This window comes from Rattus rattus, chromosome 9 (assembly GCF_011064425.1).
Source record: "Rattus rattus isolate New Zealand chromosome 9, Rrattus_CSIRO_v1, whole genome shotgun sequence".
Classification (NCBI taxonomy): Eukaryota; Metazoa; Chordata; class Mammalia; order Rodentia; family Muridae; genus Rattus; species Rattus rattus.
This window is the reverse complement of record NC_046162.1, coordinates 94,008,221-94,022,544: the sequence shown is the minus strand read 5'-3', so window position 1 is coordinate 94,022,544 and position 14,324 is coordinate 94,008,221. Positions and strand designations below refer to the sequence as shown.

Genomic DNA, 14,324 nt, shown 5'->3' with positions numbered 1-14,324 from the left:
CAGAAAGTCAGGTGGACTAAGGGAGATCGTAGGGTTTTCCTCTCTCCTGGTGTGGGCAGGTGAAGAACAGAGAGGCAGCCTTGCCCAGAGCTGGAGCAGAAGCCAGAGTCCCTACTACGGTGCTTTTCTGGATGAAGGCGATCTTTTAGGGCAAGTTATCTGTCTTCTCTGGGCCCCCATTGCACCCATATAAAGACAGAGCCTACTCCAGGATGATTGCTAGGTCTGAGCATAGGGTGCCTAGGATGGGGAAAGGCTCTGTGGAAGGGGATCTGGCCTATCTCCAGGAATTCACAGCACTTTCTCTCTGAGAACTTCTAAACTTCCCTTCTTCCTGCTGGACTATCTGAAGCCAAGAAGATTATCTCCACTGCTCCACGCCAGGCTCTGCCACTCACAAACAGCTTCTTTCTTTTCAAAGGATGAATCTCGAATTAAGGCCACTGTGATAGACGTGAAGCCCGTGGACTACAGAGACTATAGCAAAAGGCTGATCATGAACATCAGGAAGAACATTTGATGTGAGCAAGTACTGCTGGTGGATGGAGAGGAAAGAACGGAAATAGAATGGCTTCCTTCCCACCCCCACCCTATGCGACAGCCCCACAATGATAATGAAGATCCTCAGGAGAGACTGGCAACCTTCTGCACCCCTTTTGGGACTCCTTGATAGGCAAAAGGCAACGAGCTTAGAGGGCTGTTCTAGACCTTCATGAAGTGCCAGCTCTCGGCTGGCAGGTAGCTAGCAGCAGTCCCTCCTGTCTCCAGCTTTGTCGGTCACGCAGGAATTATGTCACAGGTCATTGACCCCACTCTGGATAATGAGGTGAATTATATGACCTGAAGTTTGCTTTTCCAGTGGTGGCACCTTTTTGTCTTGGGTTCCTCCTGGAGGCAGTAAGAGCGGGGAAGAACCCAGGTGTTTAGAGGGTGTGTCTGCCTATAATCAAAGGCTCCATTTTGCAGAGGTACCACATGCTTGTTAATGCTTGGAATGGCAGAGGGTGGAATTATTAATCAAAGGCCTATCATTAATATCTGAATATCCTTCAGGGTCTAATGGGTTTAATAGACTGAGTCAGATGCATCTGATATTAATCAAAATTGTCTCTTCTGAGGATGGCTGATAAGCATTGACTTGCTGTCCCCTTGGGGAAAAGCAAACCCCAAATTGCATAATTTACCTCATTATCCACAGAGTGGGGTCGGTTACTGGTGATATAGTTCCTGTGTGAAGATAACAGAATCTTGGTAAATCCGACAAAGCCAGAGACAGAGGAGGGACTGGGACATCCAGGCCACGGCAGAGCACTGCTGGGGTGTTTCCTCAGTTAATGTTAGGTTTGGTTACCAGATGGCCCTGGACCTTTATTAGAGCTCTGTTAAATAGAGAGAGTTTAAGAAAGACGCCCTTTGTTTCCCTTGCTTTATTTGAATAAACAGTGTATCTGTGGATCCTACTTTCTTTGACTGTAAAGGGTTCTTGTAACTGGAAAGCAATTAATTAGCCTTCATAATAAATATTCACTAGGGAAAGATGTTAACTCATTACAAACTCAGAGATTAGACTGGGGCCTGGAGATCATTCTTACTAATGTTTGCAACCCTAAAATGCATCTTTAAATGAAAACACAAAAGGAAAAGCCATCGAGCCCAGGAATGCTGACGCCCTAGCCCTTTGGGGTTGTACTGATGTTTACACGGCAGTCTAACACCACGCCAGCTTTGAAACGTGGAGACAGTGAGCGAGAAAGAAAACAGTCATTATGCTGCAAGGCTTCTCGTTCAGCAAGAGCATGCTTGCTCAGTGTGTTCCTAATCATATTAATTATCTCTGGTTGCTGCAGCCCACCTCTTGGCATCTGCAGAACATCTCTGCCGGGATCCAGGCAGCGTTGCAGCCCCCCTGCAGCTGCAGGCCTGGCTTGTATTGTGTGCACGTAAGCTCGTGGTGGCTTTGTGGAGCCAAGGAGTCACGGCACCCTGTGTTTAGTTCCTTTTCTTGTTGCTATGACAGAATACCTGTCAAAAGCAAGTTACCGGAGGAATGGCCTCTACTTGCTCTCAGTTTGAGGGTACCATCCGTCATGATGGAGAAGGTAGGGGGTGGTAACAGCTCTTGCCACGGCAGCCAGTCACATCGTATCTGCTGTCCAGAGGGACCACGGTGAATACACTTTCGACCTTTCGGTGTGAGTGTGTGTCTATCTGTCTGTCTTCATTTGATCAAGTCTCTGGAACAGTCCTTACAGACCAGTCTCCCAGATTACTTAAAATCCAGTTCTGTGGTTTTAGGTTGATGCACCCTGTCTTTTCTCCTTGGCGGTCCTGTTTTTGAGATACAGTCTTCCTGTGTAACCCAAGCATGTCTCAGGCTCTAGGTTCTTTCCTTTGCCTCCTATCCACTAGAAATGCAGGAATCCACCATCATGCCGGGCTTGTTTTGTTGGGGCAGAGTCTTAAAGTGGGTAGCTTAAAGCTTGTATCTTTTAGCCCAAGCTGCCTTGAAGTCCGATCCTCCTGTTTCTGGCTCCCAGCTGTCAGTGTTACAGCCCTGCACTACATCTCTGACTCTTAGCTGTTGGAATCTTTCTAGGTGGATGGCTCATCTTGCTGAGGACAGACAGACAGACTTTGATTGAGGCTCACTGGTTTAGAAGACACAGCCTTCCTTACCCTTCCCTAATCTCAGGAGATAGGAATTGAGTTACACTTGATTCTCTGGCGGAAGCCAGGACAATTTTTATGGAGCCTCTATCTGACCTTGCTTACAAAGCATTGACTAGAAAATCACAGTCTTCGGTGCTATTTGAGATTGACAAATTGCGGGTTAGAGATGGTGATCTAGCTTTCAGCCCAGTAACCGTTGGTCTTTGATACCACCTGCTCACAGCATTCCGTCCTCCTCTGGTTCAGGAGAGCTAGTAAGTAGCAATGTCATCTGAGGTCACTGAACCAGTCCCCATACCTCCTCACCAGCCACTTGAGCAAAACTAGCACAGCTTCCTGTAGAAACCCGTGGGGAGTAGAAGAGATGGGTTCCCCCATGGGACAGTGCTTAACAGATTTCCCTACTCAAAAAATCAGATCACCAGCAGGGCTGCCTTGGAAATCAGTTCCACTGTTAACGCCTGTGAGGGATTCGGGTCCCAAAGGACTGCCTAGGTAGATTCTGGCCCGCTGCTCTTTGAATTCTCTTGGACACGTTTTGCCTTGAAACGCTGTTCTGTTCTGATTCTCTGATTCTCGTCTATCACTTAGAGATCAATGCTTGTTCTGCATCCACCATGACACCAGCATTAAGCAGTTGGGGGAGGGGCTCTAATCATTTTGCCTTTATTTTAAATAGTTTCTGAATTCCCTTCAGTCTCATTGTAAAAGAGGCAGAAAAATGAAGGCAGGGATCTGATTTCTGTCCATATTTCCAGTGTTTTATGCCTTCCATTAAACCCTTGCTAATCTCTAGTGTGCTATTCTGACTTTTTTTTGAACTACAGGGTCAAATTGTTCCCCCCCTCCCCCCCCACCATTTTTTTCTTGAGTGGCCTGTCTTCGAAAAGTATAAATAATATTGATCGTGGTATTTAATACGCTAATGAAACCCATGGCTATTGACTACATAATTAATATACTGTCGAAAAGTGAAGTTTGGCAGCCCCGTGTCTAAAGGTTTATATTGACTTGTGTTCCTTTAGTGGTCCGCCCGCCAAGGATTTATTTATAGAAAAAGGAACTTGGCCTCTCTCTGCTCTGCACTTGTTAAAAGGGCTGCTCTGTCGCTCTTAGGCTGATCGTTCTCTGTCTCAAAGACAGGTTTGTGTGAGTGAGTGTCCCTCTCCTTTCCTTCCTAGCGGGGTCGAGTAACTTCAGCCCTAATCTACTCTGTGGGTAGTAGCCTTGATAAGCACTGACTCTTGGCTTTTTATAAAGCACATTTGGAAGTAACTTTTTTCTCCAAGACTGGGTCATCTTGGAGTCAAAAGACCCTTTCACGGGGGTCGCCTAAGACCGGTTGCAGTGCAGATATTTACATCACAATTCATAGCAACAGTTGCAGTTACAAAGTAGCAATGAAATAATTCTATGGTGGGGGTCCCTACAACATGAGGAACTGTATTAAAGGGTCCCAGCACTAGGAAGGGGAAGGTTGAGAACCACCGCTCTAGGAGAACAGAGTTCTGGTGTTTTATTTTTATTCAAGGGGTGGGAACATGGCTTTACCAAGTGAGTTTATTAAGTTGATGCTAAATACATGTTCATTAGAGGGAAGGGAGTCAGGCCATCGATTTTTATACACAAGTAATCCAGTCACTGTGGGAAGATAAGAGAAAACAAAACCTGCTAGCCTTGTCCCATACCCCAGGGATCCTGTGTCCTTGTGGCAGAGGCAGGAGGATCGAAAGCTCAGGACCAGTCTGGGTGACTCAGTGAGACCTTGTCCTTTTTTTTTTGGTTCTTTTTTTTTTTTTCGGAGCTGGGGACCGAACCCAGGGCAGGGCCTTGCCGTTTCCTAGGCAAGCGCTCTACCACTGAGCTAAATCCCCAACCCCTGAGACCTTGTCTTAAGTGAACAGATGATACAAAGAGGACTGAGACACGTGTCAGTGACAACATGGTTCAGTTCCCACTACCGCATGAATGAATGAGTGAGTGCGTGAATGAATGAGTGAATAAAATTAACCTAACTCCCCCATGATCTCAAATAGCCGGCCACAGCCCTTGCCTAGCTGGCTGCCACACAAGCTTCTTTTCATTGCTGTGATAAGATGCCGCAACTGAAAGCCACTGACGTAAGAGTCTGTGGCTTATGGTTCTAGAGGGCCAAGTGTCCACAATGGGAGGGGAAACATGGCGGCAGGAACCTCAGAGATCACATCTTGGCTGCACACACAAAGGAGTTAACTAACCGGAAGAGGAGCAAAGCTAAGTTCCACGCCCAGTGACATACTTCGGCCTGCAAGACTCCACCCCACAGCCTCCCCAAAGGGTGCCACCATCCAGGCACCATGTGTGCAGATGCGTGAGGCTTCAGGGGACGTTTCTTACTCCTACCTCCACACATAGGTGTGTATAAATAGAGGTTGTGGGTGTGGCTTGGTGGTAGCCTTGCAGGCATGCAGTGAGGTCCTGGGTTATCACCCTAGCACCACATCAAAGACATGAGATTATCTCTTACATACCCTCCTGTAACACTTAGCACTCCAGAATAGGCGTCTTTTCTATTTCAATAAAAGTGGCTTTGGATCTCTTCAAGTGGGTTTGGCTGTGTGGATGTGTAAATTTATGGGGCTGAATCACTCTTCCCAGCTGCTTCTACTTTTTGGCTCATTAGCATACGCCTGGGTTCCGCTGGGCCCGAGCGGTGCTTTGCAGGGCTGAAAGTACATTCAGGTGCTCCTGTTCTCTGAGGGTCTCTGTTGCCCTGCCCAGTGCTAAACCCTAAGCCTGTGGCCCAGCAAAGGCGAGCAGGTAATTCAAGCAGATCCTTGGAACAAGTAAATGGAGAAGTGCAAGGAGGATGGGGAAGGAGTCTTCGGGGCCACCCTTGAGTTTATCCCACTTAGCTCTTGGATGCACGCTGCAGCCCCCCGAGGCCTAAAATCTATCGATATCCGTGATGTGGTTCTGATTAAGTAGTGGAGTAAAGGACAGAGACTGTGGTCTTCCTTGACCACCTTGCTCTGACCTCCAAGGCCTCACACCCTCCGACAGGATTTGGATCAAGAAAGCTGTTTTTGGCTTCGAGATAGCTTCTTGCTGTGTAGCCTTGCCTGGCCTCAAAACATGCCGGGGTTGGGGATTTAGCTCAGTGGTAGAGCGCTTGCCTAGCAAGCGCAAGGCCCTGGGTTCGGGCCCCAGCTCCGAAAAAAAAAAAAGAAAAAAAGAAAACATGCCACCATCTTCCTGCCTCTGCCTCTCCCAGTGTGGCGATTGCTGTCATGCAGCGCCATGCCCAGTTAAATCAAGACACCTTGTCCCCCAAAACTCGGAGCAGGACTCGGTGGTCATCACAGTAAAATCCAAATTCAGTTGGCATCCAGGTCACTGGAGATTGACCTCAACAAGGACTCGAAGGCTGGAGAGATGGCTCACTGGTTAAGAGCACTGACTGCTCTTCCAGAGGTCCTGAGTTCAAATCCCAGCAACCACATGGTGGCTCACAACCATCTGTAATGAGATCTGATGCCCTCTTCTGGTGTGTACTCATATATAATAAATAAATCTTAAAAAAAACAAACAAGGACTGAAGTGGGGTAGGGGTGGGGGTTAAAACATAAGCTGCAGTCATGACTTGGATCTACATGGAGAGACCCACAACTAACTTACCCCACACTGATTGTTAAAGCATCCCAACCATGTTGGGAGACAGTGTTGAAGGTAGAGGGTCCCTGTGTGAGTGAGGAGTGCTTGTCCATGGGTAGCCTTATTGATATTAACTCTTCAGGCCCCTTAAAGATTTGTCATTTGAGTTGTGACCTGGAGCTGGTCTTGGGAGAATATTTGATACTTGGAACCAGCCAACCTTACCTGACCATTTCATAACCTTTCTGCGTTACCAGGAACCACTGCTACTCCTCAGCTGTTGACAAACCTCGGAATGTATAATTCTCAAGGAAACACTCTTTGTTGCAGCCTCAAGTAAACCACCCAAAAGGCCCTAATCCCACCTGCCTCGTGTGAAATATTTATAGTCAACTCAAAAATGATTGTGTAAACTTTTAATAATGGTGAGCCGTTCTTCCAAAACTCCCTGCTCCCTCGTGGATTACCGGGTCGGTAATTGGAAGTTTGTGCCGTCATTAAAAATGACAGCTTCTTCAGATAGCTTGCTCGAAGCTTGTAAAATGCAGATAACCCAGCCTATATTTAACTTGTGTGCCGTGCAGCTTCCTTTCGGTGGTTAGGTAACCAACCCATGGGCTGCTGCCTGTGAAAACGGGAGCCTCTCACTGCAGGGAGCCGAGGAGCTACTCACGAATGCCCTACCTCCAGGTGCGTCCGGAGCAACCTGACTTAAAAAGGAAAAATGAAACTCCGATTGGACTCTCATTTGGTCTCACCATTGACACTACCACTCATGATGAGGTTTATTTATATCCAGTCAGCTGTGGTACAGAGGTCATTTCTATTGGCCTAAAATTTTAGAGGCTTATGGGCTTGTCTCAGGAAGCTGATCTCCCCTAAACGTAGGCTTGGAGTGCAGGGCTAGCCTTCTGTAGATATGATTGTTCTCTTGCTCCCCACCCCCACCCCAATCACCACCACTTCTATCCCTGGCTGCCTGCACTGTTTGTTTAAAATGTGCAGTTTTATAGGATACATCTCTATAAGTGAACTCTCTTCTGATGGGCTCTCCAGGCAGCAAGCCGTCCATAAATGAGCCACTAATTAAGAAAAGAAAAACTAAAATGGTTTGCCCAGCTTAGCCATGTTTCAAAACTCCCATCAATTCAGAAGACGGCACCATCCTCCTTCGTAGGAGAGATATTAATATTCTTTTGTCTCACATTCGAGTTAGCCTAGCAATTGGGCTGTTGGCTTGTGCTCCCATTCCTGTCTCACGCTCTTAAGAGGAGATTTGTTCCCATGGACTTTTCTTTCTGTGAAAATCCTTATTAAAGTTACTCTTGAAGGATCAGACCCACGCCAAGCCTTCCTGGTTGAAAGCCCGGCTGTGGGAAAGCAGGGCCATTTGCAGTGTAGGCACGCACAAGCTTTCTGGGAAGATGCCTGTCAGTCAAATGGGGCTCATGGCGTGAGGGCCTGAGCCGAGCTCTCTGGGCTCTATCTGAGGACGAATTGAAGGTGTTAGCAGGCTTAACTGGGCTGCATCACTCACAGCCTATGTGCACAGCCATATGCTGCACGTGCTCCTAATGGAACCTTTAGCTCCCGGAGCCAAGACTCATTTTGTGTGTTATTAAAGTGCGGGTGACTAGGAAATGCAGAGCCCTCTTAATTAGAGAGCAACATTCTTGCATAGTAGTGGTGTTCTGTTCGTGGCATAATTGTCACAGCAAATTGCGAGTTAGGTTAAATATTGAGCTGGCAACTCTCGGAGCTTCAACTATTTGCTCCACCCTACCCGCCCCGTCCCTCCCTGTCCTCACCATCACCTGCTAGCCTGCACTTCTAACTTGATCTTCTGCCAAGTGGTAGCTTTTAAGTGAGGCTTAGAGAAGATACACTTTACAGCAGGAGCAATAAATCTGGCTTTGGGCGAGTTATAAGATGCCAGGAACATCTGAAGGAAGGGCGGGCGCAATTTGTGCTTGGCGTGTGGTGGGGGAGGGGTGTTGCTTGGTCATCTAACTCCGACTATAAAACTACCAGGTCCCTCAGTGTATCTAACCTGGGTGTCTCCCATGTGAGGCCCTGCAAGAAATGTAAAGAGAAAATGTGATTCCTTCTCTCAGTCTTCCTCCAAAGAGGAGAAGACTCGGCAGCAGGACACTTCTGATAAACAAGTAGTTCCAAGGAGAGTAACGTGTGGTGTGAGAGAGTCCAGTGGAGGGGGTCTTGCAAATTCCCAGCTGTCATTGTGAAGACCCAAAGCCTGCATGGGCAGGAGAAAGAGAAGCCCGTTTCAAACCAGGACGGCTTACTGAGCAGGAGACTGTGGGTCAGGTACAGGCGACACCGGAGAAATAGAGTGGTAGATCTTTGTAGAGAAATAATAAACGAGATTGCTGAGCGCCAGGAAAATGGCCAGGACCTTGATTTCTTTGGGGCTTAATACTTAAGCCCTGTGAAATTCGGGTCTCTAACAGCATCCTTTATCATTAATTGGCCTTTTGGTAGCTCCTCCTCGAGCTGGCAAGCCAGGTACACAGGGGCAGGTTGCTCCAGTGCGGCTGCCTCTGCTTCAACAGCGACATCGCAGGGGCAGTGCTGCAGGGGATGTTATTGGAGTGTTGTACACTCAATCCCTCACGAGCTCCATGCTGGGCTGCTCATTTCCTTTGGACAGAGATAGACCGGCTCCCTCTCTGGTTGATGGAATGAAAATTCTCTTGCATTATGGCTCATGTGATAACTTGGGTGGCAGTGGTGTGGGATAATGAAGAACCTCTTAATGGTTCTAGTTAAACCCGGTAATATCACTCTGTCAGACTTCAGCTGACTGTGGGGATCCAACCTACTTTTATATTCCTAAATGTCTAAAACCCGCCATGGGCATCTTCAAAGCGCTAATAAGGAGGCAGCCCTCATCTGTCTATTTCTGCGGCTGTACCTATAAACCAGTGCTCATTTCTTGACCCCAGAATTGTGCCTCTTCCAACTGCAGTTCCCCAACCCAAGGTTAGCTTCTGCCCACAGACTTGGGCTGCTGAAATGGTTTCAGCCACATTGCCCATGTCAGGCTTCTAGCCATTGGCATGCTGGTTTAGCACCCCCAAAGGAAGAGAACTCATTTTATTCTGGAAAAGGGGAAAATGAATTTGCTTCGGGAACTGCCTAGGCCTAATTACTCTGCAAGCAGGGTTTGCTGTATAAAGCGCATGTGCACATGTCTGCCGGTGTGTGCATGCGTGTGCCTGAGCTGCACAACACGTGCTCTCCCAGGATGGCCGCTGTGTGTTCACGTTGGTCTACCTCTTTCTCAGGCTTTAGGATGACTGGCGGACATGACCACCTCGCAAACCCAGAAAACTCACCACATTGGCTCCCAGATGAAGTAGCCAAGCGGGGTGGGGCGATCGAGGGTACTTGTCCATATTTTTGGACCAATCAGGAAATGGGGGCCACGAGTTAAGGAAGAGGAAGTGGGAACAAGGGAGTAAGATTCTGGAGGGAAAGAGGTCATTCTAACCTAAATTAAATAACGCAGATGAGAATTACGAACAGTGATAAGAACAAAGATTCGGCAGTCAGAACTACAAGACCATGACAAACGGCTCTCTGGAGAATCGGGGCCGCTGCCTCGCCTGGAAGTCAGGGAAGGGGTCTCTCCACCAACCCGGGGCTGGAGGCAGCGCCTGTGACTGCCTGATTTAGCCTGGAAGTTAAAATCGCTGAAGCAGTTTATAGAAACACCAGAGTGAGCTGCAGAGCACAATCAGTAGGCAGGATCCAAGATGATGGCATAAATGTTTCAAATGTGCTCAGGGTAATTAGTTTTGAATTACCATGTGCATATTTTAAACATTTAAATGATCATCCCAGGTTTTCGAAAACAGTTTCACGAAGCTTGATGTCGCTCCCCCTCCCAGCGCGGCCTCCCCACGGGAGAGCATAGTGCGACTGTGCTGGGACTGAGCCAGGTGAAGCAGAGCTGTTCTGCGGCTCCAGCCGGGATTGGTGAGCGGCGGGGGCCGCACTAAACCCTCGGATAAAGGCGGATTAGGCCTCAGCCCTGGGTCTTGGTGCAGCTGGCTCACCCTGGCCGCTCCTTCCTCAAGCCAATGTCAGCTGTGCCAGTTTTCCAAAACGATTGGTTCACCCTTTAAGTTTTCCATTGTGCATGAAAATGCAATTCCATTTTGAGCGTGTGTGTGTGTGTGTGTGTGTGTGTGTGTGTGCGCGCACGCACGCACGCGCGCACACACACACACACACCACACCCTCTGTTTCTCCTCCTCTGCCTTATTTTATGAAGCCTCAGACCTCTGGGAAACTTGAACATTTGACCAACCATGTAGGAAATGAGTTTTGATGTTTTTAAGCAATGACCTTGTCCTCTGGTCACCGGGAGCCAAACTACCTTGGAGCAACTTCCGTCCTCCCGGTATGCAAATAATTTCTAAATCCCTGATTCAAGAAAGCACTGAGAAGGGCAGAGGTCCAAGCTACCATTCGCTAGGACCTTCCTTGACTGTGAAAGGAGTCCAGGAGTCTTTGAGGGCAATCCACTCTGGTATCTTACAGAGCCCCTTTCAACCTCGGGAGAAACTGTTGAAGTCAGGTCTGTAACTTTACCTGAATTTAGAACAGCCTCTAGGACAATGCTGCCCCCACTGCCTCCTCTCCCTGCAATACGCATTTTGTCCAGCAGGTGGAGCTGGGAGATAAACACTATGAGCCTGTGCTGGGTTCCTTTGAGTAGAAGCTATCTCTGCTGAGATCCTGATTGAATGAAAATTGTTCATTATGCAAACTGTCTGGTTCAGTACACAGAGGCAGCCCCCAGGCGCAAACCCCAAGTAGTTGCTTTTTTTCCTCCCCAGATTAAAACATATGAACTGCTTTGATGTAATCTTATAACAAAGCCTAATAGAAATTTTATTTCTTCTGAAGTTGCCTGTCATTTCTTATTGCCCCCCTTCGTCTGTCCTATTAATACCCTTACAGTCAAGGAGATGCTGCTCAGAGTCTAGACTGTATCTGCAGATGAGAACCGTGTGTTTTCCTCTACAATGGTTTGAGGTATTTAAATAGGGCTACACTGCTTCAGATATGTTTAATCTCCTGGTTTTTGCCCCCCAGCCCCCACCCCTATTTATCATTTTAATGGAACGCTACAGAGTGCCACATTATGCAATGTGTTTAAATTGATAAATTATATTAGAAACATATCGGATGGGGGTTCTTAATGGTAAGTGGGTTTTTGTGGAAATATTTCCTCATTAGTAGATCAGCTCCTTGCAGGGTAAGAAATTCTAAGGATTTGGGAATAAGCTATATTTATGACCTATTTGGCTAATTAAAATTAAAGCATAATTTTAGCATGAAGTTCCTGCAAGACTGCAGAGAGGGTGGAGAAAGAAACTTGCCCAAATCCTGTTACTTTTAAATGTCAGTTGCCATAACAACTTCGCATGAGCCATTTTTTTTTTTTTTTTTACTTGAACATTCCTTTTAGGATTCGGTTGCTATAATAATTTCCTTGGCCCTTTTAGGAAGCATATTTTCCTATTTTCCTTTTGTGATCATTTCAAAGCTTTCATTACTGTAACAAAAAAAAAAAATGACCATGTAAACCTCAACTCTCCATTTTTCCATGTGCAAGACCAGAGTGGTTCCCAAAATAGAAACGTGGTCTATGGAGAATTCCTTTCCAGGGCGACTTCTCCAGACCAGAGGGGAAGGCAGAGCTCTGGGGATCCATTGTTGCAGGAGCCAGCTCCCTCTGGCTGGGAATGATTAAACCCACACATTTGTTGTTTTTCTTTTTGAGACAGCATCTCATTCTATAGCCCGGGCTGGGCTCAAGACAAAATCCCCCTGCCTCTGCCATCTGAAGTGCCGAGATCATCACTGGCACAAGCCACCACATCCCGAGGGAATTTATAAAGATTATTTCGTACGTGTGAGTGCTTGGCCTGCCTGTAAGTTTGCACCACACGTGTTCTTGGTGCCTGAAGAGGCCAGAGGAGGGCAACAGATTCTGCCCCCTCCCCCCAGGACTTGAGTTACAGACAGCTATGAGCCACCATGTGGGTGCTAGGAAAGAAACCTGGGTCCTCTGGAGAAGCAGCCAGTGCTCTTTACCAGTGAGCCATTTCTCCAGCCTCCTCAACAGATTTTTTTTTTTTTTTTAAAAAGCATGACTATTACGTTATAACCTATAGGGTTTTGGGTATTAAACTTAGGACTCCACATGTCCTAGGCCAGCACTTGCCTCTGAGTTGATACCAACCAGGTGCCCTAGGTATTTTGTACTAGGCAAGGACCAGAGAGCAATCCTCTCAAGAAAGGATGGGTTCTTTCACCTCCGAAGGCCCACTGACATACGGGTTGGCAGAGCCAGTGGCATCTGATGACTGCGTGGAACAACGCCCAAAGTACTTACATAGCAGCAACATGGCAGCAGAGTAAAGTCCAGCACCCTCCTTTCCACACAGTGGGTTAACCTTAATTAGACTCTGTGACCTTGGAGAAGCACCTGTGACAGAGGTTCAGGCCACAGGCACACTAGAGCCGACGGGCCCTGCCGGCCCTCCAGACTCTGCGAGGCGGCGGCCATTGCTGAGGTCTGAAGGAAGGAAGGACATTTCATTTTCAGGTCTGCGGCTCCACCTACGAGGTGGAGCCTGGCTGCTCCTGCTGGTCTCCTGTGTCCCCGGCCAAATCGGTAATCAAGTCTCAGCAGCTTTGGTGACACAGTAGCTCTCCCTGTTCATATCGAGGCTGTCCATCTCCCTCTCCTGCCTCTCCCCTCCCTTCCCAACGATCAAGGATTTTGAGTAGCCATTCCTTTTTTTTTTTTTTTTTTTTTAACATTTATCCAACTTACTGTGTGTGTGTACTCATTCACGCACGGGCCACGGCACGTGTGCGGAGTTCAGAATGTTAGAGTCAGTTCTCTCCTACCATTTGGCTCCAGGGATCAAACTCAGGTCATCAGACTTGGCAGCAAGTGACTTAGCTCATTGAAGCATCTCCCTGGCCCCTCTCAGTTTGTCTTGTCTTGTTTTGTCTCGTTAAGACAAAAGTTCGCGTTGCCCCAGCTGGCTTTGAACCCACTATAAGTGCAAGGATAACCTTGAACTTCTGATCTCCCAGTGCCTTCACCTCCACAGCGTGCTGAAGACAGGAATATACGGCCATACTGGGCTGATTCCTGTGCTGAAGTTCAAATCCAGAGCTTTGTGCATGCTTGGTTAGCACGCCTCTAACTCAGCTGTATCCCCAGCCTGAGTGGCAGTTTCTTTTCAAGCCTGAAACTGATTTGGTCAGAGGGAATTCTGTAGGGAGGGTAGTTGAGGGAAGGAGGCTACATGATGAGCTTCCTGCCTCAGTCCTTGGAACCTACCTCATCCTCATCATCGCCTGCCACCCTCTACTGTGAGGATGCATCTGTTTTTTTCTACTTCAAAGGATGGAAGTGAAGAGAGACAGCAGTGATTTGTAAAGAGAAAGCACAAAACCTTCTGTAACCGCGTGGGGGGGGATAATAGTCACAGGAGTGCCCCTTTTCCCCGCAGTTCTGCCCTCTGTGCTGTCGCCCAAGGTCAACGGGAGTCTGAAAATATCAAATGACAAATTCCAGAAATCACATGCAAGTTCCAATCGCATACTGCCCTGAGGAATTCTTAAATGCAAGCACTGGAGTGCCGAGGTGGGCTAACTAAGACGGGCACTCAGTGACCGCCGAGCATCTGGGCAGCGCTGCACCGACAGCCTGGGAAGGGAAGTTTCACGTCCTCTGGCGGGATAGAGTGGAGCACGGTGAGGTTTGATCATGTTACTAGGAATAACTTCCCAGGGACAGTAGTCACCCAATACTGGGTCACAGCGTCTGTGTCGTCTGCTTCATCTCATCGTGAAAGCACTGGGTCATGCGAGAAGTCAGACGTCAGACAGGAAGGGTAGCTTTTAGAATAGTATTCTGTTACGGTTGTTTCATTATAGTTAATCTCTTTCTGTGCTTGATTTATGAA

At 47.7% G+C, this 14,324-nt stretch overlaps 1 protein-coding gene across 1 annotated transcript in view; it reads left to right on the top strand.

Annotated features, from left to right (window-relative positions):
* Positions 1-1,460, top strand: part of Rpa1 (replication protein A1) — a 49,614-nt gene extending 48,154 nt beyond the window's left edge. The window contains exon 17 of the mRNA XM_032912967.1: positions 422-1,460. Coding sequence (XP_032768858.1) covers positions 422-520 — 99 coding nt within the window. The 3' untranslated portion in view covers positions 521-1,460. The remainder of the gene's footprint in view (positions 1-421) is intronic.
* The last annotated feature ends 12,864 nt before the right edge of the window (positions 1,461-14,324 follow it).